Here is a 27252-nt window from a genome sequence, read left to right as displayed (position 1 = left end):
CCCCCATTCTCACCCTAAAGCCCTTACCAGATGGAATGTCCCCGCCTTGGTGTCTTGCTGAAGCCTGCTAATATCTCTAATAACACGAAGGACAGATACAGGTGGATGCTCACTTTGCTGAGGGTCATTTAATTCTCACAGCGACCTATGGTGTGAAGAGTTTTAGGTTCCTTCTGTTATACATGAGGAAACTGAGGGACAGAGAGGTCCAGAAACTTGCCTAGGGGCGGACGGATGGCTCAGTTGGTTAGAACACGAGCGCTGGGTAACGGGGCTGCCAGTTCGATTCCCACAGGCGCTGGTGAGCTGCGCCCTCCGCAACTAGAATGAAGTCAATGAGCTGCCACTCAGCTCCCAGATGGCTCAGTTGGTTGGAGTGCATCCTCTCAACCACAAGGTTGCTGGTTCGACTCCCGCAAGGGATGGTGGGCTGTGTCTCCTGCAACTAACAGTGGCAACTGGACCTGGAGCTGAGTTGCACCCTCCACAACTAAGATAGAAAGGACAACAACTTGACTTGGAAAAGTCCTGGAAGTACACACTGTTCCCCAATGAAATCCTGTTCCCCTTCCCCAATAAAATCTTAAAAAAATAAATAAATAAAAGAGAGAAAGAAACTTGCCTAAAGTCACACAGCCTATAAGCAGAGCAAGAATATGAGCCCAGTTTTGCTGATTTTTTGCCTTTTTATTTTATTATGTTAAGATATAGATAGATATGATAAAATTGGCGATTTTAACCCCTTTTAAGAGCACAATTCAGTGGCGTTAATTACATTCACAATGTTAGGCAGCCATCATCACCTCTATCTACTTTCAAAACTTCCATCACCTCAGACAGAAACTGTTTCCATTAAACAACTCCCCACTTCTCCCTCCCCCCACCCCTGGCAATCACCCTTCTACTTTCTGTCTTTATGAATTTAACTATTCTAGACACGTCATGTAAATGTCATCATACAGCACTAGCGCTTTTATGACTGGCTTATTTCACTCAGATAATGTTCTCAAGGTTCTTCCATGTTGGAGCATATGCCAGCATTTCCTCCCTTTTCAGGGCTGAATAATATTCCATTGTATGGATGGACGCCATCTGGTTAATCCATTTACGCGTCTATGGAAACTTGGGTTGTTTCCACCTGTTGGCTGTTGTGAATAATGCTGCTATGAACACAAGTGTGCAAATATCTCTTCAAATACTTGCTTTTGATTCTTTTGGGGGTATCAGGTCTGCCAATCTCAATGCCTTAAGGTCCCCAAGCACTTAAGGTCCCAATGCAGTTAAAGTGTTCCCACCGAGTGCTCTTCCAAACTCTTTTTCGATACCTCCAGCAACGTGGAACTTTCTACCTCCTAAGACAGCCTCTTCAGCACCCAGTTTGTAGCCAAGTGTTCCCATAGCTGCCACTCACCCAGGATGTGCTTCTTTCTTCTTCACTACGTCCCTCCTTGGTCTTCGCTGGGTTGGCCTTCTGCCCATGTGCAGGGGGAACTCTCCAACTCACTCTTGACTCTGTGGTCCTGACTGTACATCCAGACTCTTAGGCCTCCCTTCCCCCTCCCCAACTTCTAAGAGAGAGAACAAAATTCAACTGGGGGAGGCAGGAGGGAAGTGTCTTTAAAAACAACCACCAGTGACATAAAGCACAAAAATGTACCATGGTCTGTCTCCCTCACTGTTAACCTCACAGAGTTGCCCCAAGACAGAGAGGACCATGGAGGCTCTGAGTGCCGTGTAAGGTGCCCCTTCTCTGTCACCCTCCTGGGAACTGACCCTCTCTCCTTTGTCTCTGCAGGGACCTACCAGGGCCAGTGGGTCGGTGGCATGCGCCAAGGCTACGGTGTGCGACAGAGTGTCCCCTACGGCATGGCGGCAGTCATCCGCTCGCCCCTGAGGACGTCCATCAACTCTCTGCGCAGTGAGCACACCAATGGCGCCGCCCTGCATCCCGACGCCTCCCCGGCGGTGGCCGGCTCCCCGGCCGTGTCCCGCGGGGGCTTCGTGCTCGTGGCCCACAGTGACTCCGAGATCCTCAAGAACAAGAAGAAGGGGCTGTTCCGGCGCTCGCTGCTCAGCGGGCTGAAGCTGCGCAAGTCGGAGTCCAAGAGCAGCCTGGCCAGCCAGCGCAGCAAGCAGAGCTCGTTCCGCAGCGAGGCTGGCATGAGCACGGTCAGCTCCACGGCCAGCGACATCCACTCCACCATCAGCCTGGGGGAGGGCGAGGCCGAGTTGTCGGTCATCGAGGACGACATCGACGCCACCACCACCGAGACCTACGTGGGCGAGTGGAAGAACGACAAGCGCGCGGGCTTCGGCGTGAGCCAGCGCTCCGACGGGCTCAAGTATGAGGGCGAGTGGGCCAGCAACCGGCGGCATGGCTACGGCTGCATGACCTTTCCCGACGGGACCAAGGAGGAGGGCAAGTACAAACAGAACATCCTCGTGAGCGGCAAGCGCAAGAACCTCATCCCGCTGCGCGCCAGCAAGATCCGCGAGAAGGTGGACCGGGCCGTGGAGGCGGCCGAGCGGGCTGCCACCATCGCTAAGCAGAAGGCGGAGATTGCGGCCTCCAGGTAGGAGGATGAAGGCGGGGCCGGGGGTGGCAAGGTGGTCTGGGGCGCTGAGCCAGGCCTGATCTGGTCAATCGTGACACCCAGTTTGAGGCCTACACTGGTCTTTCTCAAACTATGCCCCGTGGAACCCTGGGGTTCCTCAGAAGTTCTCAGAGGTAGGGCAAGGAAAGGGTCCATCTGAGGACGTTCTGGCTGCTACCGCCTCTCCTCAAACAGAGAAGTACCGCTTTTGTCTGTTTTATATGATGTGTTTAACATAAAATATTAACGGATAAGGAAAGTGGGCTGTTTTGCTAGTAAAGTGCACTAGACAACTGCTGGCTTAAGACAAAGGTGTGATGCCACTGTGGCCACACTCCCAGGTGGGCATGGAGTGCCCAGCGTTGCTGGGATGTGGGAAGAGGGTGTAAGCTGCCCTGGTCACCCCAGCCTGCGACCCAGATTGTCCATTGGCCTAGGAGATGGCACCAACCTGACAGATGAGCTGTGGGCGCTGGGCAAGTGTTTGTGCAACTTTTGGTGCTGTGGGCCAGCAGCTGTTCTGAATGGGATAAAGGACTTACTGACTTTAGGGTCAGCAGGGCTGCTGGGCCCTCAGCAGTGGGTCTGGAATTGACCGTTGGCGGGCACCATGTTGGATTTTGAGGTCTCTGTAGTGTTGGTGCAGGGATGAGGGCTTCAGAGCTGCAAGAAGGGGATGCCGGGTCTGAATCTCTGGGAGCTGCAGAGGTAAGCGTCTGAGCCCAGATCTGGTCCAGGCTAGGCTGTGGGAGGCTTTGGACAGCCAGAACGTGGCAGATGCCTGCCGCAGGTTGAAGGAAGTTGCTGTGTTAAAAGCCAAGTGCCCCCTAGGCAGCCATGCTCCTGGGTTCTAAAGAAACAATTCCTGACTGAGTTAACTGGAAGCTTCTGCCATCTGTCTGCTTTGGTGGGTCAGAGTAGGGCCCTCAGGGTCTTCCCTGAGAATCCTGGGGCTTGAGACAGGGGTCTGGGGACAGCTTTGGGTCATTCAGGCGGCCCAGGCAGGACACATCCAGGACGACAGGCCCCAGCATCTTTCTGGATGATTCTGTATTCCCAGCCAGGGGTAGGCCTGGAGTTATTCCAGGAAAGCTTCCAGCCCAGTTATGCTCAGGCCTTCCCAACCTTGTCACTTAATTAAAATTTTAGCCCATTTGGTTCTGGTTTTCAGTGACCTTTGAGCCACAGTGAAAGAATAAAAATGGTGGCTGCAGTTTGTTGGCAGAATATCTGCCACTCACAGTATCTGAGGTTTTAGAGGGAAACAAAATCCATTCCAAGAAGCCCAAAGAAAAATGGCATTACTATACCTGAACACTGAGGTCCAAAATTGCTCTGTCCGCCCCCTCTCTGCTCCCCTAGAAATGTTCAGGCACGGAAATAAATAGGAGCCACAGTTATGACTACTCACCTAGTATTTTAAGATCAAATTAGGTTCAATAGTTATTTTTTCCATTATAAATGTAATACTTGCTCCATATAGAAAAATTGGAAAATAGAATGTAAACGGAGAAAAGCAACATTAGGTCTGGTCTAATATGTCACCAGAGACTCTTGCTGGCATTTTGGCATATTTCCTTCCATCCAATGTTTGCTTTTTTTTTTTTTTACCTTTTGTATTATGTTTGGTTGTTTTGTTGACTTCAGTGGACAAGAAGCAATTACAGGGCAGGGCATGGCGTTGTCAAAGATTTGGGGTGTTCATGGCAGCTCCCATCTGTCCTGCAGGTTAGTTCTGGGCTGAGGGTCGGGGGGGGGGGGGCAGAAGCACAAAGATTCAGTGGACGGTCTTCCATGAAGCTGACTTTGTTTTAGAGTCCAATGACCAGGTGAACTTTTTAGGACTGAGGAGTTTTCTGACAAATCCCACAGAGATTGGGGGGCACTGGTTCCCATTAAGGAGCCGAAGTGGTGGTGTGGGCAGAGCTCAGTCAGTGCGCCCAGGGCGCTCCACGAAGGCAGGTTTTCAACCTTTCTGAGTGAAACAGGAATAATGGCACTCGCCTGCTGTGAAGGCCTGAGAACCCAAGGGATGACAGTTCCATCCTATGCCTGGGGCAACCCTGCCCCTCTGGGTAGGGAGGAGAGTGTGGGGGTTTTTGAGGGCTCACCCATGAGAAGCAGGGACTGGGAGAGGGCCAGGAGGGCTAGAGGGGTACAAAGAAGTTGGGGCAGCCTGGGACCCATGGGGCATTGGCCAGCCAGCTTTGGTGTGTCCAAATCTCCGGGGGGGGGGGGGGGGGCTCTGTCAGTGTGTTACTACATGGAGGGAGGACGGAGGGAAGGAGGGCTGAGGGGCTGGTCAGTGTGCGACCAAGAGGATTGTCCTGTCACAAGTGTGACAGGCACCTGGGCAGGTGCTTAGGGAGCAGTAAAGTGGGTTCCTGGTTGCATATACCTGCTACATTTGGGGCTTTGGAGTCCAGCCCCTTTTTGAGAATGGGACTGGCTGACCAAAGTGTCCCACTCTGTACACACGCACATTTACACGTATCCCACACACAACTCACTGACATGGCACACGCACTCATAACACACAGGCACCACTCTTTCATATTCACACACACACACATTCAGACACACACTACACATACCGCACGGAGACGGGTGCTGTGGGAGGGGTGATGCAGAGCCTGGACCTGTGCAGTGCCGGGGACGGGGGATGTAGCCCGCTTGTGGCCTCCATCTCCTCCTAAGTGGGTCTCCTATGTCATGGGAGCGTTCAAAAGCACAGTCTAGCATTTAAAATGTGTCTAAGAGGAGGGGAGACCTCAGGCAGCACTTGGAACCGCTTCTCAGAGTCTGGGCAGTTCTGACCTCTTGGGACAGGGTCTGCAGCAGGTTCCCAGCTCCCCTCCCCACCCACCTGTGTGCGTGGGAATTGCCTGGGGTGCTCTTTCTTACGCTGCCACCTCAAGATGCTGAGTTCCTTCCTGGCAAGCCACCTGGGCTGCAGAGCCCTTCAGCTCTCAGGTACCTCCAGCACCCTCTTCTGGTGTGTACAATGCAGATGGCTGGAACCCACTCCCAGAGCTTCTCATTCAGCAGCACGTCTGGGTGGGACCTGAGAATTTGCATTCCTGGGGAGATCCCAGGAGGCTGGCACGAGAACCACCACTCTCCTCTCTCATAGGAGGCCACGGGTGAGAGGAGATGCCCACAGATGTGCCTGAGGCAAAGGCAGAAGGTGGAGGGTGCCCTGACAGCGTCTTCAGTGGGAGGCGAGGGTGAAGGGAAGGTGTGCCAGTAGGGTCAATCCGGGCGAGACAAGATCAGAGCAGAAGGCACTACCATCCTTCACCTGTGACTTCCTCCTGTAGGGTCCTCTGCACCCCGTTATGAACTCTCCTTAGTGACGGGCTGTGACAGGCTGCATTCTGTCCTGTCACCCAACAGTAGTTAGTCCCAGCAAAGTGGGAAACTTGAGGGCTCTCTCAGTGAACTTGCTTTAAACAGATTGTATTCTGTGGACCACAGTGTAGACCCCTCCTGCCTTCATACACTCGGGACACTTTTATGAAGTGTCCTCTACCTGGATAGCAAATATGTCACCTTCTCGCCTGCTGCTTCTCTGTCACCCCTCAATATGTCTGTGGCAGACATAACTAGTCGATCTCAGTGCTCCTAGCTGCTGGCCTGGAAAATGAAACCCAATGACTGTCATCTGCTGTTCACCAGAGGTCTTGGTCTTTCCAAGGACCAGCCTGTGGTCTGGTTGAGAGTCAAAATATAAACCTGTCACCTACGAGAGATGAAAGAGGGCATCACACTTCAACTTTCGGTTGCAGAGCCCTTAGTCACATAAACTCACAGCTCCCCAAGGTATAAACCAGATAAAGGTACTGGTAGGAGCTGAGCTAGGGGTGGGACGGGGCAGATTGTGGCCCCTTTGCCCCTCCCCATCTTCCCTCGCCGTGGTTGCCCTGGGACACTTCAGTAGCACTCTGGGTTGAGGGTTCATGCTTAAGAAGGTATCTGACACTGCACCCAGTGCAGTGCTGGGATCAGCTAGCTATGTCTGCCCAGGCAGAGGACAGGGAGGGTTCTGGACGGTATGAAACCCAGGACGGATTAGACCCTACAGACCCTGTGAAAGTTACATGGGAGTCTGGTGGTGTTCCTTTTGCTGGGAACCCCTCTCTCTGTTTCCTTTGCGATTTATCTGCAATAAGCGTTTACTGTGAAAAGATGTCAAAGGGTTTTGCAAAGTCATAAAAAGCTGAGAGGAAGTGTTTATTATCATGTATTGACTCCGTTCTATTGGAACGTGAACTCCTCCAGGACAGGGGTTTACTGCTGAGTCCCCAGCACCTGGGACAGTGTGTGGCTCAACAGTGTAGTGTCTGTGCAATAGCTATGTTTCGAATGAATGAATGAATGAATGAATGAATGAATGAATGAATGAATAACTGCTTAGGCCCCACTTTCTTTCATTGTCTGGGGCACCGGCCACTTCCTTGGGTTCTGGGGACCAGGAGGCCTGGTGGTGGCCATGGCTGCCTTGATGCAAGGGATGACTGGACCAAGCTCGCAAGGAGCAGCCACAGCTGAGTGTTCTGTCCTGTCCGAGGGGGCTGTGGGACCTCGCTTATGGCCACAGATTCTTGAGGTTGTGAGGTGGATCCTCCTGGTCCGGCAAGGCAATGTCCTCTGGCAGAGTTCACAGAAGAGAGAATTGCATGCTCCCGAGGCTTAGTCTGGTGTTGTAGTGCCTGGACCCTGACATCCCACAGACGTGGTCTGAGTCCTGACTCACTGGCTCCTTTTCTGGCCTTAGGCGGGTCACTGACTCACAGAGAACGGTGGAGGGAAATTCCCCCTGGGGTCCTGTGTTGTGGGGATCGCACAAGATGGTGTGTGTGGTGTGTAGGCATAGGGGGTGTTTGTGAGGAGAGAATGAGAACTCATTGTGTACAACACACACACGCACACCGCACCCCACCCCAAGACCCCTGCAGGGGACCAGGTTGGCTCTTGAAATTGCACTTTGAGTTGACTAGGGGTGAGGGTGGGGAGCAGATATCCAGAACACGCTAGGCAGGACGATGCCCCAAGCGTTCCATGTCCCCACCCCCCACTTCTTGGCCTGGCTTCTGCCTGGCGTTCAACCCGCAGCCTGGAGCTTGGGGCCACCTCTGCTTCCTGGGAATGACTGCTATGTTTGGGGACGAGGAGGAGGTAGGCAGGGGTGGCTGTGCTTTTCAAAGATCTCTTCTTCCCCCAGGAGCAGCCTTGGATGGACACGAGTATGAGGCAGGAGGTGGGGCTGGGCTGCGGAGCCCAGGGACACAGAGGGCATCCGTCTGTCCTGGTGGGGGCGAGAGCCTTCCCAGAGGATGCCAGGTGGATGAGGGCACCTGTTCCTGTGTGTTGAGGCTGGCTGGGTTATCATGGAAATGACAGGGCTATGGCGACAGGCCCACCTGCCTGCTGGCTGTCAGCTAACGTCATCTTGTGATGCTTTGCTGAGTGAGCAGAAACATAGGTTCAGGTGGGTGGAGCCAGGAGGGATCTTAATAAGCATTTAGATGGGAGATGACAAATTCTTGGCACATTGGCAACAGATTCTCACTCCTGCACCCACAGCAGACATGACTAATTGATCGCTGCATGTAGAATCTGCATGCCAGGCAGGATGGGGACCGTCCCTGCCAACACAGTGGGAAAATGGGTCCCATGGGAAGTGTGGCCAAGAGCCAGGCTCCCCTATATTATAGGGCAATGCCCAGGTCTCACAACCAGGCAGTGTCCCAGTCAGAACTAGACTTCACATCTGGGGTGCTGCCTCTTGCCCTGCTCCATCTCTTGACCCCTTCAGACCTGGATCATATTCACCCCTGATTGTGAATATGGGGGCAAAGGGGTTGGCTGGCTCCTTTGACATGTTCTCCAAATGCAGTGTTGCCGCTGGGATGGGAAGGATTTGGTGTATAAACCTCAGGTGTGGTCTGCTCAGGGAGGGGCTTCCATATGCTTTTCGAACACCTGCTATGTGCCTGGCCCTGAGCTGGTATCTACTGGTGGGTCTCAGGCACCCTGCCTGTTTGCCGTCAGCTGTCCGCAGTGACTCTGCTGCTCCTGTGAGTTATAGATCTGTGCCAGGCCAGTCCCAGAGCTGAGGCACAAGGAGTCATGCACTGAGTCCGGTGGGGTCCAGTGGGAGCTTGAATTACCTGCCTGGGCTCTCTGACCGGGACATCTTTGCATCTTAAAGGAAACTATCTATGAGGATCTGAAATTGGGGGAGGAGGGTGGTATGTTAGGTTAAAAAATTATTAAAATGATAATATATCCTTGTAAAAATATTAAAACAATGAACAGATTGGTATGAAGTAACTATGTCCCACCAGCACCTGCTCATCTCCTAACAGGGGATTAGCTTTTTCGGACTTTTTTCAATGCATTTGCAGATATGTGTGTCACACCTCCATGATTTCTTGTACCAGCAACAGAATTGTACTGTTAGTGCTGTTTTGTAGCTTGTTTTTCTTTTTCCTAGCTTGTATGAAGGACATCTTACCATGTCAGCATATCCAGACCTATATGTTTCTCTAATGGCTACATAGTGTTCCATGGTCCAAGGCACCAGATTGATCCAACTTGTACTCTATTCATGAATGTTTCAGATGCGTCCGATCTTTCAGTCTTACAAACAAGGCAGCAGAGACTGTTCTTGTCCACCCGCCTTTGCTCCTGGCGTGGGTATGTCTGCACCAGAATCTCCCAGAGCAGGCACTCCATTTAAAGTGTGTGGGAGATGCTGCCACATTGCCTGGCAAAAAAGCTACACCAGTTTACCTTGGCTGGGAGAGAAGATTCAGGAGGAGGTGGTGGGGTGGCCTTGACTGACTGCTGTGTCATTGAGGGGTTTCTCCCTGAGGCGGGTTGATAAAGAGGGCCATGTCTTAACCCCTGGAACCTGTGGCTATGAGACCTTCCATGGCAAAAGGGACTTTGCGGGTGTGATTAAATTAAGGATCTGGAGATGAGGGGACTGTGCAGGATTATCTGTGAGGTGGGGGGTGTCAGTGTCATCACAAAGGTCCTTATTAGAGAAGGACCGGAGGGTCAGTCAGAGAAGGAGCTGGGGTGAGGGACGCAGAGGTTGGAGTGATGTGGCCACAAGCTAAGAATACAGGTGGCCTCTAGACGCTGGGAAAGGTGAGGAAAAGGATTGTGCCCTAGAGCTTCCAGAAGGAACCATCCCTGCCGAAACCTTGCTTTCAGCCCCCCCGGTAGATTCATTTTGGACTTCTAACTTCCAGAGCTATAAGATGATCTTGTGTGTTGTTTGATGTCCCTGTGCATACGGGAATTTGCTACAGCTCCATAGGAAACCGTGCACTGCCCGTTCTGGCTGAGGGCAGGACATGTCACCCGGGTATTCTCCCAGTGTGGTCCTCCAGAACAAGCCTGCCCGTCCTCTTCCTGTGCCCACCAGGCGGCCTGCTCTGCAGCCGTGCTTCCAGGCCTGTGGAGTTGGGCCCTCTGCAGGGTACGTGTGGCTTCCTGCCTCCGGGGGAGGGCCAGCCACATGCCACATGGGCAATAGCCATCTGTTCCTGCTCTGTCCTCCCAACATTAAAAAAAGGAAACACAAATGGAGGAGAGATTAGGGAGTAGGTGAATGATCCTGGGAAATGACCAGGTGTAGGGTGTGCTGAGGGGTAGAGAAGCTGCTGCCCTGAGGCCATGTGTGCCCGAAAACCTTGGGTTCCTTCCCAGAGATCCAGGAACTCTTGACCTTGGGCCTGTGTCTAGCATCTCTATGGTGCTTCCTGGGAGCTGGCAGGTGTCAGGGTCTTGGGACTTGGGGAGCCAGCTCCTGCCCCCACCTCCATCACCTCCGGTTCTCACTCCACGGTGTCTCGTCCTCGAGCGTGGGGTCAGGGGATGCCAGCTGTCAGATGCAATTAGGACCGTCGCCCACTTCACTCCGTGCCACTTGTCAGACAGAACACACAGCGCCTCTGACTCACCCACAAGCAGCTTTCCCACCTGGCACTTGGAAAGCACCTTGGGTGACATGGGGAGACAGGGAGCCAGCCACATCGCATGCTGGCTGCATCTAGGAGCACCCTGGGCTGGGGGAGGAGGAGGAGGCTGCAGAGCCTTTGATCCATCCTCCCCTGAGCTCCCCGCCTCCCAAGAGAAGCTGTTGCCTTTTACAAGGCCCTAGAGAAAGGGACTCCAAAACCATCTTGGTGATCTGTCCCCAGACTTGGTGACTGCAGGAATTTTTCCTGTAAATCTCACCCCAAACCCTCCTGTTGCAGCTGGAGCCCATTTTTTCTCCACCTTTGAGAGAAACAGTAAGTGGTTCTGCTGTTCTTAGCTCTGGGGCCTCAGGCAAGATGCATAAACTCCCTGAGCCTTCGTTTTCAACCCTGTGAAATGGGTTGAAGATAATGTGTGCCTGCTGGGGTCATTGTGAGGAGTAACAACGTCACAAGGAAAGACAGAGGACACCTGGTTGTCTTTTCTGTGACATGTTAGCACAGGCAAGGAGAGAGGGGTGGAGAATACTCCCCTCCCGTCAACTCTTTGGCAGTCACCAGGCCTCAGTTTCCCCACCTGAGTGAAACAGCACAGTCAGTGCCTGCAACAGCCATATCCACGCTGGTCAGATCTGAGAAGTTTAATTTCATTTAAGTTTGTTTCAGTCCAGCCAGAACCGGTAGGCACTGTGGTAGATTTCACAATTGTTCCTGATGCTTCTCCCCACTGCTGGGACCACGCCCGTTGTCCTGTGACTGTTTGGCCCTCCCACTTAAGGCTTTGTTTGGTCAGTGGAATAGGGTGGCAGTGATGGCATACAAGTCCCAAGCTGAGGCCCTGGGAGGCTTTGTATGCTCACCTCTCTTGTACTTTTGCCAATGCCATGACATGTCCTGGGGAGCCACCACACACAAAGTTCCTTGGGGTGACCCAGATGCATGAGCAAGAATGTTTTAAGCCACCTACTTTGGGGGGGATTGTCACATAGCATTGTGGTGGGAATAGCTGACTGATACAGGACTCAGTGGGCAGTTCTGGAAGGGATAATGGAGTGTCTTCACTGTGCTTGTGCCCTCACACCAGCCACACTGGACCATCGGTCCTTTCAGAGACAGTCCTGATTGTCTGTGCGTGTGTGTCCTGGGGCTGCCATAACAAAGTGTCACAAGCTGGGGGACCTAAAATAACAGAAATTTATTCTCTCACAGTCCTGGAGGGCAGAAATCCAAAATCAATGTGTCAACAAGGCCGTTCCCTCTCAAGGTTCTAGGGGAGGATCCTTCCAGCCTCTTTTGGCTCCTGGGGGCTCCAGGCATCTGTTGGCTGTGGCCACGTCACCCCAGTCTCTGCCTCTGTTTTCACACGGCCTCCTCTTCTCTGTGTCTCTTGGTGTCCTCCCTTCTTATAAGAGCACATCGTTGGATTTACAGCCCACCCTCATCCAATATGACCTATATCTGTAAAGGCCCTATCCCAAATAAGACCCACTCTGAGGTTCCTGGTGGATGTGAATTTTGGGGGCACATCCCAGTACACTGTGCACGCTGCCCCATGACCAGGCTGTTCCCGTGGTTGTGAATGCCTTTCTTCTTGTTTCTTCACCTCAGCTCCTCTGAAAATCACAGCGCCTGCCCCTGGGATTAAGCCTGCCTTCCAGAGAGCTTGGATCAGAACTTAACTACTCACCTGAACAACCCAGAGTCAGCTCAAGCCCCTTATGCCTTCCTCCCCCCAAAGTTTATTTGGTTTTCACGTGCTCGTGCATCCTGTCCCCCAGTTTGTAGGCACTGCTCCAGTTTTTCGGCTTTTTGCTGGCCATGACAGTTTTTCATGAAAAACAACCTACACAAGGCGTGTGTGTGTGTGTGTGTGTGTGTGTGTGTGTGTGTGTGTGTGTGTGTTGGGCTTCACAGATCGTTTGGTGAGTTAGAAGGGGGGGTGGATTATCTTGGTTACTAAAAGAACCTGCCCCTGCTTACAGATGTCACTATTCTCAAAATGTCCCAGCCGTTCCACTGTGAGCTCCAGGCTTTGTCTGCTGTCAGCCTTCTCCTACCACCACCCCCAGATCCTGCCCTGGGCCTCCTGAACCTCCAAAAACCCATTAATGGGCTCTGGCAGGCAGTGGGTCATCCACCCCAGGTCTCCCTCTCCCAGCTGTCTAGTGTCCAGAGAAGTCACACCCCTGGACTATTAAAGTTATGGATTCAACCCTATCAGCTTAGAGGCAGGAGAGAGAAACAGAGGCAGGGATGAAAGGAACAAGATGGGAAAAGGGAACTTCTCACTGCAAAAGCATCTTGCTAAGGGTAGTTTCTGTTGTTTAAAGAGCTATATAGTTTGCATTACAGAGCCCCTAAATGTAGAACTATACTTTAGGTGATTTTGAAGAGTAATTTTGAGGTCTTCTCCAAACCTATGTCTGTGTAAAGTATGATTTGGCTGTACTAATCGGGACTCAGTGGCAAACAACAGAATCACAGCTCAAATTAGCTCAAGCAAGCAGGCCCTGTATCAGCTCCCATTCCCGTATGGGCTTCAGGCACAGCTAGATCCAGGGTTCAGATAGTCAGGGCTCTGTCTTTCTCTTCCTCTTTTGGTTCTGCTTTCCTCTCTGTATTAAGTTCATTCTCCAGCAGATTCTCTGCATATGTGGTAGGAAAGAAAAGAGTTCACAGAATCCTTATAGTTTTTGATCCTGGAAGGAAGGAGAGAGCGTTTTCTCCCAGCACCTGTAAAATAATGATCTGGAAAGGGTCTGTTGGCTCTGCTGGAGTCACCTGCCCACTCACTGCCCATGAGATATGGGATTTTATGATTGGCCAGGCTGGGTCATGTGCCCACCTCAAATGTAGAGGAAGGTGGGCAGAGGACGGACACCCTGACTGACACTAGGACATAGAGCAGGGGAGGGATAGTCCCTACTGAGGGGACACTGGGCAAATGAACTCTGTCTAAACTTTAGAAGGGAACAATGTAGAGATTCATTTATTCATGAACTATACTTTATGTAGTACTTTGCTTTATGTAGTACTATACTTTATGTAAATACTTTATGTATTTATTCATGAATAAATGAATGAATAAATAGAAGTGCCTCAGTCACTTTTTATTGAGATATATTCATATACCATAAAAATCCCCCTTTTAAAGTGTACCGTTCACTGGTTTCTAGTGTATTCAGATTGTGCAACCATCCAGAACATTTCATCACGCCCAAAGGAAACCTGTTACCCATCAGCAATCACTCTCCCAGTTCCCTGCAACCACAAACCTACATCCTGTATGAATTTACCTATTCTGGACATTTCATGTAAGTGGAATCACACAATAGGTGGTCTTTTGTGCTGGCTTCTGTCACTCAGCATCATGTTTTCAAGGTTCATCCAGCCGTAGCGTGTGTCAGAGCTTCATTCCTTTGTTATGGCCGAGTAACATTCCATTGTGTGGAAGGACCACATTTTGTTTACTATTCATCTGTGATGGACCTTTGCGTTGTTTGCACTTTTGTCTATTGTGAATAATGCTGCTATGAACGTTCGTGTTCAAATTCTTTTATGGACATATTTTCAGTTCTTTTGGGGTATACGTCTAGGAGTGGAATTGCTGGGCCACATGGCAATTCTAGGTTCAACTTTTTGAGGTGCCATCACCCTCTTTTCCCCTGTGGCTGCCCCATTTTGCATTGCTATCAGCAGTGCAGGTGGGTGCCAGTTTCTCCACATTCTCCCCAGCTCTTGCTTGATTCTAGTTATCCTAATGGCATCTCGTGAGTTTGATTTTCGTTTCCCTGATGGCAGGTGATGTCGACCTGCTTTTCGTGCGCTTGTTGGCCGCGTGCCCCTTTTTTGGAGAACTGCCTACAATTTGGGTTTTTAATAAATACATGTGCCCTCTTTTCGGGGTCTGCTGCATTTGCTCTGCACTGACTCCCTGACTCTGAGTCCTTGGCACCCCTGGGGAGCAGTGGGGTTGGCCTGGGGGCAGACCTGAGTTTTCCTGTCATTGTCACCAGGGAGACTCAGTCCCTCCCCCAAGGTCCTGGTGAGCTCAACCAGAGACGTTATTACAGAGCTCTCCCCAGTTTGGGTTCCTTGGGGAAGAGAGACTGAAGCTTCTCGGGACGCTGACCCCTTCCTGAACCTTAGGATGCCACCCAGGAAATCACAAGAGTGTCAGGGAGTCAAGAAGGTGTGTGTTGCTCTCCCATCTCACCTTCGCCTGTCTGGGCCCTACCCTCTCTTCCCTTGAGCCCCCAGCCCTGGGGCCCCTGGATAGTGGGAGATGGATAGTGTAGGTGTTAGAGTCCCAGTCTGCTACTCGAGCCTCAGTCTCCCCCCACCATAAATCCATAAGACCTCCCCCCCTTGGGGCTGGTGAGAGCACAGTACCTGTCATGGGGGGCTGGTAGGGGCTGAATAGTGCCCCCCCAATTCATGTCCACCCAGAACCTCAGATGTGACCTTATGTAGAAATGACATCTTTGCAGATATAGTTAGTTAAGAGGCGGCCACACTGGAGTAGGGTGGACCCTAATCCAGTGACAGGTGTCCTATAAGAAGACCGCGTAGGACTCAGAGACACGGAAAGAGGCCGACAGGAGTGATGCAGCCACAGACCAAGGGGCACCTGGGGCCCCCAGGAGCTGAAAGAGGCAGGAAGGACCCTCCTCTGGAGCCTCCAGAGGGAGTGTGGCCCCGCCCACACCTTGATTTTGGATGCCCGGCTTCCTGGACTATGAAGAAATAAAGTTCTGTTGTTCTGACCCAGCCGTTTCATGCTAGTTTATTGCAGTGGCCCCAGGAAACAATGCAGCGCTCCAACACAGGGCCTAGTGGAGTGCTCATTCCTTTGTTATTGTTGCCCTGTGCTCTCTCACCTCCACATTCCTTCCTTCCTACTACAGGGAAGTGTCACACCCTCCGCACAGGGACCGGGCCGCACAGTATCACTCTCTTCCTGAGGCAGATTAATCACTTTCTCTCTGATTTGAAAACAGTCTTGGGTAGGAATGTTCTTGGGGCAACAAGGAAACTTGAAATAAAACCAGGCTGCGTTTCTTCTCCCGCTGGACTCTGGGCTCACCAACCCCGTCCCTTCCCCCCAGCACACAGCTGGATGGAGTTGCCCAGCCTCTATGCGATTGAGGTGGGGTGGCCGTGTACTGGGTGAGAGTGAAGTGACCCTCCCCTCTGGGTCCTCGGCTTCCCCAGACATGTGGCAGCCTTGGGAGCCAGGGTTGAAGATCAAAGCCACCTGGGTCCTGAGTCCCCACCTGGAACAGAGCCACTGCCAATGAGTACACTTATTTATTAAAAAAAATAATAATAATTGTGATAAATTACTCATCACATAAACTTTACCATGTTAACTATTTTTAAAGTACAGTTCAGTGGCACTAAGTACATTCACAATGTTGTGCAACCACTACCACCATCCATCTCTAGAATTTTTCCATCTTCCCAAATGGAAACTATGTCCCCATTATATACTAACTGCCTTCCCCAACCGCTGACAGCCACCATTCTGCTTCCTGTCTCTATGGATTTGACTGTTCCAGGTAACTCCTAGGAGTGGAATTGTACAATATTTGTCTTTTTGTGACGGGCTTATCTCACGTAACATAATGTCCTCCAGGTCCATCCACATTGTCGCACGTTTCAAAACTTCCTACTTGACATCAAATAATATTCCATTGTCTGGATAGACTGCAGTTTGTTTATCCATTCATCCATCAATGGACACCCGTGTTGCTTAACACCTTTGTGTCTATTGTGACTAATGCTGCTACGAACATGGGTGTGCCGTGTACTTTGATTTTAATTTTATTTCTACTTTTTATTATGGAAAATTTCAAGCATATACAAAAGTGGAGAGAAGAGTCTCATAAACACCATGGGCCACTCACTGGCTTGAACCATTAGGAGCTCATGACTCATCTTGTTTTCCTGAACCCTAACCCACCGCTCCCTCAAAGGTTACTTTTGAAGAAAATTTCAGGCGTCATACTATTTCATCTATACAGATAAAAAGAATTTAAAAATAAAACCATAACATCAACATCATTCCACCCGAAAAAATAACACCAATACTTAATATCATTAACAATCCAGCCAGATTTCTCATTCTGCTGGCTGCCTCATCTTTTAATTATTTGTTTAAGTCAGATTTAAAATAAGAGCCATATGTTGTAACTGGTCAATGTGTCTCTGTGTTCTCTTTTAACCTACAGTTTCCCTTTCTGCTTTTTTTTTTTTTTTTCCCTTACGGTTTGTTTGTTGAGGAAATTACGTTGTTAGTCCTGTAGAATTGCCCAGTCTGGCTTTTCTGAGTGCCTTCCGGATGGGTTTAATATGTTCCTCTGTCCCATGAATTTCCTGAAACTGGTAGTTAGACCAAGAGGCTTGATCAGATCCCAAATGTGTGTGTGTGTTTCTGCAAGAACATTTCCTAAATATACTGAGTAACTCTGATGCCAGCGGGCACGTAGAGACCATTGTACCTCTTTGTGAGGTCAGCAGTCAGTTGTGGTCATTGTCTGGTCACTATTTCAGGAATACCTGGGTTTGACTTGACACGAACACAAAATAAATGTCTATTGCGTCTGAGCCATTATGTGTCACTGGGCCTATTTGTTACAGCAGTTAGCCCAGCCTGACCGATACACTGACAGCTTAAACTGAAGTCCATCCTTCCACCACGTTTGTGGGGACTCTGCTTCCAGTGCCAAGCCCAGCCCTTGCGGAGGCTGATGGGCTCTCTCCAGGCTGCTGGCTGGTCCCCTACAGCACTAGACAGTGAAAGCCCCTCCCTGTGCTGGCAAAAGTGGCTCCTGGTCCCTGTGCGCTGTTTGGATGGGAGCTAGGCCAAGGCAGCCATGCAGGTCCACAAGGCAGGATGATTGATTGCCCTGGAGTCCACCTGTCGTGAATGTGAGGCAGTAACTCAGAGAGGCACCTGTTGAGTAAGAGGGAGGTGGCATGCTGGCGGTGGGACCCCTGCCCTCTGAGACTCAGGAACAAGACTCCCCTCCCCTTCCAGCACCCAGTCAGAGGGAGGGGCCTTTCCTCACTCTTCTCTCAGGCTGGCCTTTGGGCCCCTTTTGTCTCTTGCTTAGCCTGCTCTTGATGTTGCTATTTTCTTCCTCTTTTTGTTAGAGTCGGACAAAAGTGCAGCTTCCAGGTCCCACCACCTGAGAGCCACTGTTGATGTGTTGGGAGGTCCCTGTCAAGGGTATGTTTTTCCTGTTCACCTAAAAGCGCATGCCCACATAAAAGGGGCATGTTATGCTGCTGCGACAATCACTCCTTTATTCACAGACACTTTTGAACATTTCCGTGTGATACAGATCAGTTAGACATCATGCATTTCCCTGGAGCAAAGCTGCCTTCTAAGGTGTTCTTGATGTAAGGCGAAAGTCAAAATTACAGGCTTTAAAATCATATGTGTAATTTGAGCCTGTCTTTGCAACAACAACAAAAATGACTAAAGTATATATTGAGGGATATTTAGATGCTTGAATTTTGGCCCCATGACTTAATACCTGTAACTTTCCCAAGCCCCTTAACTTCCCTTGTGACCAGGACGACGCTGGGCCCCCAGTGGGTGCTGAGACTTGCCAGGCTCACAGCATCGTGTGGAGCAGGGGTGGCATCCCTGCAGCAGGGGCCACATGCCCTGGTCTCCTCCTCTGTCCTCAGCCCCCTTGAGCTGGCACCCCGTCCTCTCTTGGGACCATGAGGCTTTGACTGCTGGTGCCAGCCCCCAATGAGGCTTTGAAGTAAGGTCTGGGGACCTGCTCTTCTCAAAGGGGAGGAGCTGGCTGGTGGCACTTTGCAAATAAGGGAATTGTGGGAACCGTGAGGAGATCTGGCAGCACAGGTCCACCCCCACCAAAGCATTAGCTGTAACTCCCAGGCTTGGTTGTCAGACTGGCCTCCTGACACCCCTAGAGGTCCGAAGGACCAGCCAGGACACTAGTTATTATGGAACTAACTGTGGTGGCAAGTCACAAGGGTCTGGATCTCAGTTCCGTGGAAGGTCTGCACCAGTACAGAGAAGGGAGAACAGAATTTGGGGCCTGGGGACCCCCCGCTCCACAGCACCTTACTCAGGGAGAGCTCACAGCTGCCTGTCTGTGGTGCCTCTATCAGGTCGTCTTCGCAGTCGACAGACTGGCTGGTCAGCAGCTGTAAGGACAGGAATCTAAGCTCTCTGTTCCAATGCTCCAAAGCCTCTGGAATAAAGTCCAAACTCCCAGCCAGATGCCCTTGTGTCCTACCACCCCCGCACGGCCACGCCACCACACTCTGGGCAGCCGTCTTTGCACACGCTGTTCCCTCTGCTGGGAATGCCTTCCTTCAGCTCAGCCCAGTGAGCTCCTATGCATCCTTCAAGACCCATTTAACACCCACCTCTCTGAGCTCATCCCAGTCTCCGAGAAGGAGTCAGCTGGTCCCTTTTTTGATCCCAAAGCACTTTCTTTTCCCCTCTGTGTTAGCATCTGTCCTGTGATACAGGAGTTTTTATTTATTTGTTGGGACTGTGAGCTCCCTGAAGTCAGGCAATTTCTTTCTCTGCGCCTAGCAGGTATAGGAACGAGGAGGGGATGGAGGGGATCTTTCTAATATGGACGGTCACGTCTGAGTAGTTAGTGGTGTGGGCTATAGGGGCAGACGAGCCTTCACCACTCTGACCCTCAGTCTCCTCATCTGCACATCAGGCGTGATGACAGACCCCACTGCTGGGGCAGCTGGGAATGGAGTGTGTAGGGGAGACTCACATGTACCTGCCACCGGAAAGCCCTCCAGATTGTAACAATCAGTATTGGTATTTTCACCTTGGAATCCCTGGAACCCCGGCAACAGCCTCATTAACCAACAACTGAACTACTGGGGGGGGGGGGGGGTGCTCCAGCCTGGCTCTGAGTCCTGTCTCACATGCGCAGATGCTGTTCCCCAGTTCTCATGGCTGCTTTGCACTCCCCTTGAGGGAACTATAACCACCAGGGCTAGGGGTGACCATACATGTGCACTGCTCACCCGGGGCGGGGGGGGGGCAACTTCCTGACAAGGACTCCTGATAAAGCTCCCCCACCCGTTTGGCTCTGGGAAAATGTTGACCCTCAGATGAGCCTCTCTTTGTTGCATAGTGCCCAAAGGGTGGCGCTGTGGGGCTAGAAAGGCCTTGGGGACTGTCTCCTCAGCCAGACCCTACGCTCCTTTCTCATTGAAGTTCTTGCTTTTCCATCCATGGTGGGAGGAGGGGACCCCTTGCTGCTGCACACCAGACTCAGCCACCCGGGCCCTTCCCTGCTCAGCCACCCGGGCCCTTCCCTGCTCAGCCACCTGGCTAAACTGTCTCTCAGTCTCATTTCTATCCATGGAATAGGAATCATTTCTATCTCAATTCCTCAGTTTTAGTTTCCATTTCCTATTTTCCTTAAACAATCATAACTGTTCCCAGAGGTGACATTCAAAATATTTACTGGCCAAAATACACAGCACCAGCCAGCATCCAGGCCCTGTGGAGAGAATGGTGTAGCTGTCCCAGGTCCACACTTCTGGCCGTGCACCTCAAGGAGGTTCTGGATTAAGTGAGGTCGGGGTCAGGGGGTGGGGGGCAACGGCACACACGCGCCTGCCACCAAATACACACTCCGGAATCTTAGCTGCTGCTCTGCTGCCATCCAGCCCACCCCCCTGCTGCATTCACCCCCATACCGTGTTCCCTTTGACCACCCACCCAGTCAGCCTCTGCCCTGAGTGGGGACCACTGAAAGTGGGGTTCTCTGCACAACAGTGGAGCCTCGATAGCCCACCCCTAACAGAAACCCCATACTCACTAATAAGGAGTCACTCCCCACTGCTGGGAACCTCTGCTCCACTTTCTGTCTCTGTGAATTTGCCTCTTCTGGACATTTCACACGAATGGAATCCTGTGTCTGCTGCTTTCACTCAGCACCATGTTCTCAGAACTCATCCAGGTTGCAGCATGTATTCTACCTTAAACCACTGTGATTTGGGATATTGTCAGTCTGGCCTCCTTCTTAATACACCTGCTGCTATGGACTGAATTGTGTACCCCCACCCCCCAAATTCATATGTGAAACCCTAACTGCCAACCGTGCCTGCATTTGGAGATGGGGTTTTTAGGAGGTTCTTAAGGTTAAGTGAGGTCGTAAGGGTAGGACCCTGAGCCTATAGGACTGCTGTCCTTTTAAGAGAGGACTGGAAGTGGAAGTTGCTTTCAGCCACTCGACAGCCAAGGCAGGATTTGAACCCCAAAAGCAGCATATACAAGTGGAGAATTCTGTGTTCTCTGCCTTCTGGGAAAAGCTCAGGAGCATAGACACAAGGATGCCCTTTGTTTCTGTCTTCTTGTCTCTCTGTCTCTCCCCTCCCACCCCCGTCCCCCTACCCCTCCCCTACTCTCTCCACTTGTGCATTCTGACACAGACCCAGGAGACCCCATGTGTGGGCATTGGCAGGGATGTGCTGTGCAGGGCCTTGCTCCCACCTTGGGGGGAGCTAGACTAGCCAGCTGCTTTTCCTGACCATCTTCCTTCTCCAGGCCACCTGCTTGGGGCCTGGTGACAGGGTTGTGTGAGGGCCTGAGCCCTCAGCACAGGGGTGGGCGGGCGGCATGCCGTCTGGCTTGCTGTGGGGGCTGGAGCATTGGCGTCTACCCCCCACAGCCACAGATCCCTCCCTTTCTGACAGAAGCTCCCCTTGTTAGTGCTTTACCCAGCAGGCAGTGTGACTGGCTGGTGGCTGGTGGGGTAATTACATGAAGTGTCTGAACAGGGAACGATCTCCACAGGGCACCACAGTTGCTGCAACCTCAGTTATTGGTTATCACTGGCACTGGCCAAGGTGCCCGGCTGGGACACCGTGGCCAAGGCCCGAGACAGCCCGCCCTGTGTCTGGGGCCTGGTGCTGATTTAGACTCATTATGAAGCAGCTTGCGGGGAGCAGCTGCCACCGTCTGTGATGGGTAGTCTGCCTAGGGCTCTGGGTTGAGAAGGAGTCTGAGGCCAAGTCTGGGTCAGTGGAAGGGCCTTGGTGGATTAGGAAGGTTTATCATGGGCACACAGAGGGGAGTCTCCAAGAGAGGCACGCGAGTTTGTCCCTCAGCTGTCTGTCCCTGAGGAGGGATTTGCAGGAAGGCAGGCACAGGTGCTCTGGCTGCTGAGTCAAACCTCTCTGGTGAACGTTGTTCAGCCTCTTTGGTCCTTGCTTCCTATGCCATTTTTGTTTTCAAAGTTTTTAAATTGTGGTAAAAAAAAAAATACATATAATATACATTTTATCATCTTAACCATTTGAAGTATACAGTTTAGCGGTATTAAACACATTTATAATGTTGTGCAGCCATCACCGCCATCCATCTTCAAAACGTTTCCATCTTCCCAAAATGAAACTGTCCCCATTAAACACGAACTCCCTACCTCCCTCCCCGCAGCCCTTGGCAACCACTATTCTGCGTTCTGTCTCTATGACAGTGAGACCTCTAGGGCCCGCATAGAAGTGGAATCATACGGTATTTGCCATTTTGTGTCTGGCTTATCTCACTGAGCATAATGTCCTCAAGGTCCATCCACGTTGTAACACGTGTCAGGATTTCCTTCCTTTTCAAGGCTGAATAACACTCCATTGCATGTATAGACCATGGTTTGCTCGTCCATTCATCCATTGGTGGACACTTGAGTTGCTTCCATCTTTCCGTTTCTGTGGCTAATGCAGCTCCAACAAGGCTGTGCACATATCTCTTTGACACTCTGCTTTCAGTTCTTTTGGGTGTGTACCCAGAGGTGGAATTGCTGGGCCATACGGTAATTCTATGTTTAATGTCTTGAATCACCAGGCTGTTTTTCCACAGTGACTGCACCGCTTTACGTTCTCACCAACAGGGCACGAAGGTTCTAATTTCTCCACATCCTCACCAACACTTGTTATTTTCTGTTTTTTGATAGTCACCATCCCAGTGGGTGTGCGCCTGTAGCATTTGGTACCACCTTCTGTTAAATGTAGGTTTCCCAGCTCAGTAAAAGGCATCACCATCCACCCACCTGGGCAGGCCAAAGTCCCTGACACATCCTGAACTCCTGCCTCCTCTGGCCCCAGCTGGTCCCTGATCAAACCCTGCTGGTTCCAGGTGATTCTGCCTCGAGAGTGGCCCCAGCTCCCTCCTTCCTCCCGTGGGTCCCATCACCATCTTTCCTGAAGCAGGCAGTAACCCCGCCAAGCTCTTCTCTCTATCCCCACCCACTCTCCTCCCACAGCCAGAATCAGGCTCCTAAAGGGAAGAGCTCACTGTTTCCCAGCTTAGAACCTTCAGTGCTTCCCACCACCAAGCGGAGGGGTCCCAGAGCCCTGGTGGTGTCTCTGGTGTGGGAGCATATCTCCCGACTGCCCAGCGTCATCCAGGCCGTTCCCCATCCCGGGCACCCTCCCCCTGCAGCTGTGTGCTCAGGCTCTGTGACCCAGTCCGCAGTGCTTCTGACCATTTTTCCTGACCTGCGGCCCTTCTGGACCCTTCCCCAGGCCATGTGAGGCGGGTGCCCCCTCTCAGAGTTGCCACTACCTATCCTCTCCTGGTCTGTGAACTGCCTTAATGGCAGGGAGAAATCATGGTGGGGCTGGGGGCACAAGCTGGCCTACCTTTCCCCTTCCTGGCTGGGCCGTCTCTCCCTGCTATGCTGAGAGGCCTTCTCGTGACTCTCAGATGTGTGGATGGGGCTCAAGTCCCATCCTCCACTCACTGGGCAATGCCAAGGGTTCCTGACAGGCATGGATGGGGAAAGATCACACCTACACTTGTGCTAGCCTCTAGATGAAGGTTAGCATGGCGCCCATTTACGAATGCCGGCCCCAGGGGCAGGGGCAGGGCCTGTGACTTTGCCGCAGGACAAGCCTCAACGGTAGTTTCAGATCGTGAGGTAGCGTTTACCTAGCATCACCCCTAAATTGTGGTCCGTGTGTGGCCGACTGCTTCAGCTTGTTTCATGTTTTCATCAACAAGCATGACATGATGTGTAACCATCTCACAAATGTGATCCATAAATAACATTTCAAAATAATCAGTGTCTTTCATCACCCCACGTGCTTTATTTTATGTATTTAAAACCATGCTGGGACAGCCTGTGGGCTTCCCCTGCCTACCGCTGACACAGAGGAGCTCACGGGCTTGGCCCAAGAGCTCAGGCTCCCACATATGGCCCACCAGCCACCCCCCTGTTGGGGGAGGCTCTCTCATGAAAGACACCTGGCCTGGAAGTGCTCCCTACCCCGCTCAGGACCCTGTGAACTCGTGGCCGATGGTATCTGTAGGAAGCTGACTCTGCCTCATGGTCCTCATGAAACCAAAACCCAGAAGACAGCTGGGCTTTTTTTCCCTGCTGCTTGATTGCGCTAGGCTCATATCTGATGTCTTGAGACCATTGGTCAACAGGCCAGGTTAATTCTGTGGCTGTTTCTGATGTCCTGGCTTGTCTTCTGGGATGTCTGTTTTGGGGACAAGGTCCTGTGGGGGTGGATGGAGCTGGAGATGAGGGGCGAGTGAGCCTTGGCCCCTTCCACCGTCAGTCCTGGATCAGAGCCCCCCACTGAGGGTTTGGTATGAGGGCCCCCATCTCTCCGATTGGCCAGCTAGCCAGATCTTTTCCACTTACCCTTTAAATTAAAACATTGCTCAGACCCTTATCACCTCCTACCCGTGGGTCCCACAGCCTCCTTTTTGTCTCCCTCTGAAATCCACCATCCACAGGGCAGCCCCCTGACCTGAGAAGGCCCTCCCCTACTGAAAACCCTTCAGGGGCTCCCCTGCTGCCTGCAGGGAAAAGCACAGGCCTTTCCCAACAACTTCCAGGGCTCCACGGAGTCTGACACCGCCAACCTCGTAGCCCTGAGCTCACCAGTCACAGCGTGCTGTCCGGTGCCCAGCTGTTTGCGACTGCGTCTTCAGACCGTAAATGTGCCGACATTAGCGGACAGTTAGGCGAGGTCTGCTCCAGGTCTGTAAATGGTGACAGGATTGTTTCAAGGTTAGCTGCTTGATAGCGGTAGTTGTGTCATCAGTTCCACTGTGACACTTGTTCTGAAAACGCGAATTTGCTCCAACATGATGGCTATATGAGGGAACAATGTGAACATAACGCAAGTTGCACGTTTTCTTATGCACAACTTCACCCACCAGAAACAATGGGTGAACGCAGACAGAAGCAAGGAGTTGGGGGTGGGCGGAGAGGTATGGGCACAGCCTGTGTCACCCAGGTCCCCTTTCACCAGGGAAATGACGACATCACAGAGTCTCTTCTGTGGGGCTGGTGAGGAAAGCCCCAAGAACAGGGGTCATCCAGGAGAAAAGGGCCAGGCCACCCCAGACTCTGCTTTCTCCAGGCTAAGCGATCTGGGAGCAGACCATCCCCCCCACCCCACCCCCACTCCCCACCCCGTCATCTTCCTGGGGCCTTACTCAGAGCAAGTCTTTTCCCTCATTATTGCTTCTTTCCTCTAGCTCTGTTCTTTCACTTCATATGTATATTTCCCTAAACAAACACTTTTACAAGAATGTAAACTTCCTGAAAATAAGCATTCCCCGGGGTTTTTGCCCAGGCACTTCCCACTGGCTATAAGCTCCATCTGCTTCTCGGCCACTCTTAGGTTTAAGGTCTTAGTGGTGATGACAGTAAGAACAGTAGTGCAGCAGACATTACCCAGCCAGACGCCGTACCAGCTCCACATGGACCTCGTGTCCCATCCACAGCGCCTCGTTCCACACCAGGGCTCTGGCACAGCGGCTCCCTGTCCTCTCTCAGTGGCACCGGACAGTCTGTTTATAATAGTCTCAGTCGTACTTGACTCAGCCATCCCATTACTGTCCCCCTTCACAAATGAGAAAGTAGAGGCCAAGGCCACACATCTGGTATGCAGAGGGTCTGTGTCTCTGTTGCTAAAGGTCAGGCCTGTGTCTCCTTCACCTCTGTCCCCAGGTGTCTGGCTTGGTGCTGCCACCCGAAGGCACGATAAAGATTGAACCCATGGGTCCTTCCAGAAGGCCTGGGCAGAGGCAGAAACTGGTCATCTGGAGCCAGTGGTTCAGAGATGCCAGTGCAGGAGCCGTGGCCTGAGCAGCTAGACCGGACTGTGCCCCCCAGGGGGTTGCCTAGTGGACAGACAGCTGTCACTGAATCAGTAACTTCCATGGAGGCTGGTGGCAGGGCAGGAGGGAATGCCAGAGTCACCAACTCCCTAAGTGCTGGCTACATGCCCTTACTCTCCTCACAGTCAGGGTATGTGAGTTGGGCGTTACGATCTGCATCTCGCATGTGGGGAAACTGAAACCCCAAGGGCCATGGAACTTATCTAGGGTCCCAGCAGTAGATGGCAGAGCTAGAGCCAAGCCTGGGTGCCTGGGCAAGCGCCACAAGGGGCCAGGTCACTGTTGCAGTTCCAGGGTCAGCCTTGACCCCAGCCCAGCTCGCGTGTGTGCCCCCCCCCCCCCCAAACCTCCGCTGCACAAAGCCTTGAGCATCTCCCATGCAGGAACTGTCTCGTCCATCTCTGGGCTCATCTAGCTTGCTCCTGGCAAACAGTCAGCACTCAGTGGTTGCTTCTTACCTGGATAAATCTGGGAGCTAGTCGCCCATCCCTCTCCCCAGCTCCAAGCTCTTCCCTCTGACATGGCGAGGGAGCTCACTGCAGAATGGCTGGGCTAGAGTCTTCTTCCCAAGGCAGGTACTCAGTGTGCCAAGCGGGACCCCCGAGCTGGCAGCTGCTACTTTATTTTAGGGGCTGTTGGTCTTATAGCCTCTGCCCAGTTGGCAACTCAAGAAGGGCTGACAGGGGCTTTGGTTTCTCTCCCACACGCTGGGTCCCAAGACAAGGGCTGTGGCACGAGGTCACTGTGGGGACCCCACGGCCCCAGCCGCTGTGTTGCCTGCAGACTGTGTAGCAGAGGCCTTGCTGATGCAGGGCAGGAATGGTCTCCTGTAAGGCCCCCTCACATTGCAGGACCAGCTGCATGTCACAGAGGCCCTCGCCACCCCGTCCCTACAAGCTGAGGCCTGGACTCTACCCGCAGGAGATGAGGGTCCCGGAATTGGGGATGGGGTTGGGGAAGGTGGAGGGATAGATGGCACCCACAACTCAGCTGACCCCTAAAACTGGGCCTTCCTCTCCTGCCCAAGTCTGGCTTCCACTCACGCTCATTTCCCCATCAAGCCCAACTTGCACCTGGCAGACCAACTCCTGCTCCCCACCCCTTTGATGAGGCCGTTTGGACAAAAAAACCTTGTCTGCTCTCCAGAATGTTCTGTCCCCAGCTGGAATGTTGGTCATCCTGACTCTGTCCTCAGCTTTGAAATCGGATCTCATCTTTGACCCCCGACGGGCAGCCAGGCGAGCCCCCACTTCCTCCTGCCTAACTGCAAACACACTAGTGCTGAACCCTTGGTGCGCAGTATCACCTTCGATCTACAGATTTAGCAAATACAAGCCCAGGACTCTCAGTGATGTTTTCATTTCACATTCACATTGAATAATTTTTAATAGAAGTGTGCCCCACAGTAACCCTAATCTAACAGTCACGGGCACCCCGTGGCGGTGGGGGGGGGGGCGCGGGCGGTATTGTTATTCCCATTCTATAGATGGGAAAACTG

The 27252-nt window shown here is 52.1% G+C and overlaps 1 protein-coding gene across 1 annotated transcript in view; it reads left to right on the top strand.

The window, feature by feature from the left end:
- Positions 1-27252, top strand: part of JPH3 (junctophilin 3) — an 80585-nt gene that overhangs the window by 26613 nt on the left and 26720 nt on the right. The window contains exon 2 of the mRNA XM_019742739.3: positions 1796-2573. Within this exon, the coding sequence (XP_019598298.3) occupies positions 1796-2573 (778 nt within the window). The remainder of the gene's footprint in view (positions 1-1795; positions 2574-27252) is intronic.

This window comes from Rhinolophus sinicus, chromosome 8 (assembly GCF_057876585.1).
Source record: "Rhinolophus sinicus isolate RSI-liver-muscle chromosome 8, RSI-T2T, whole genome shotgun sequence".
NCBI classification, from domain to species: domain Eukaryota; kingdom Metazoa; phylum Chordata; class Mammalia; order Chiroptera; family Rhinolophidae; genus Rhinolophus; species Rhinolophus sinicus.
Note: the sequence above shows the minus strand (reverse complement) of the source record. Positions and strands in the feature narration are given on the sequence as shown.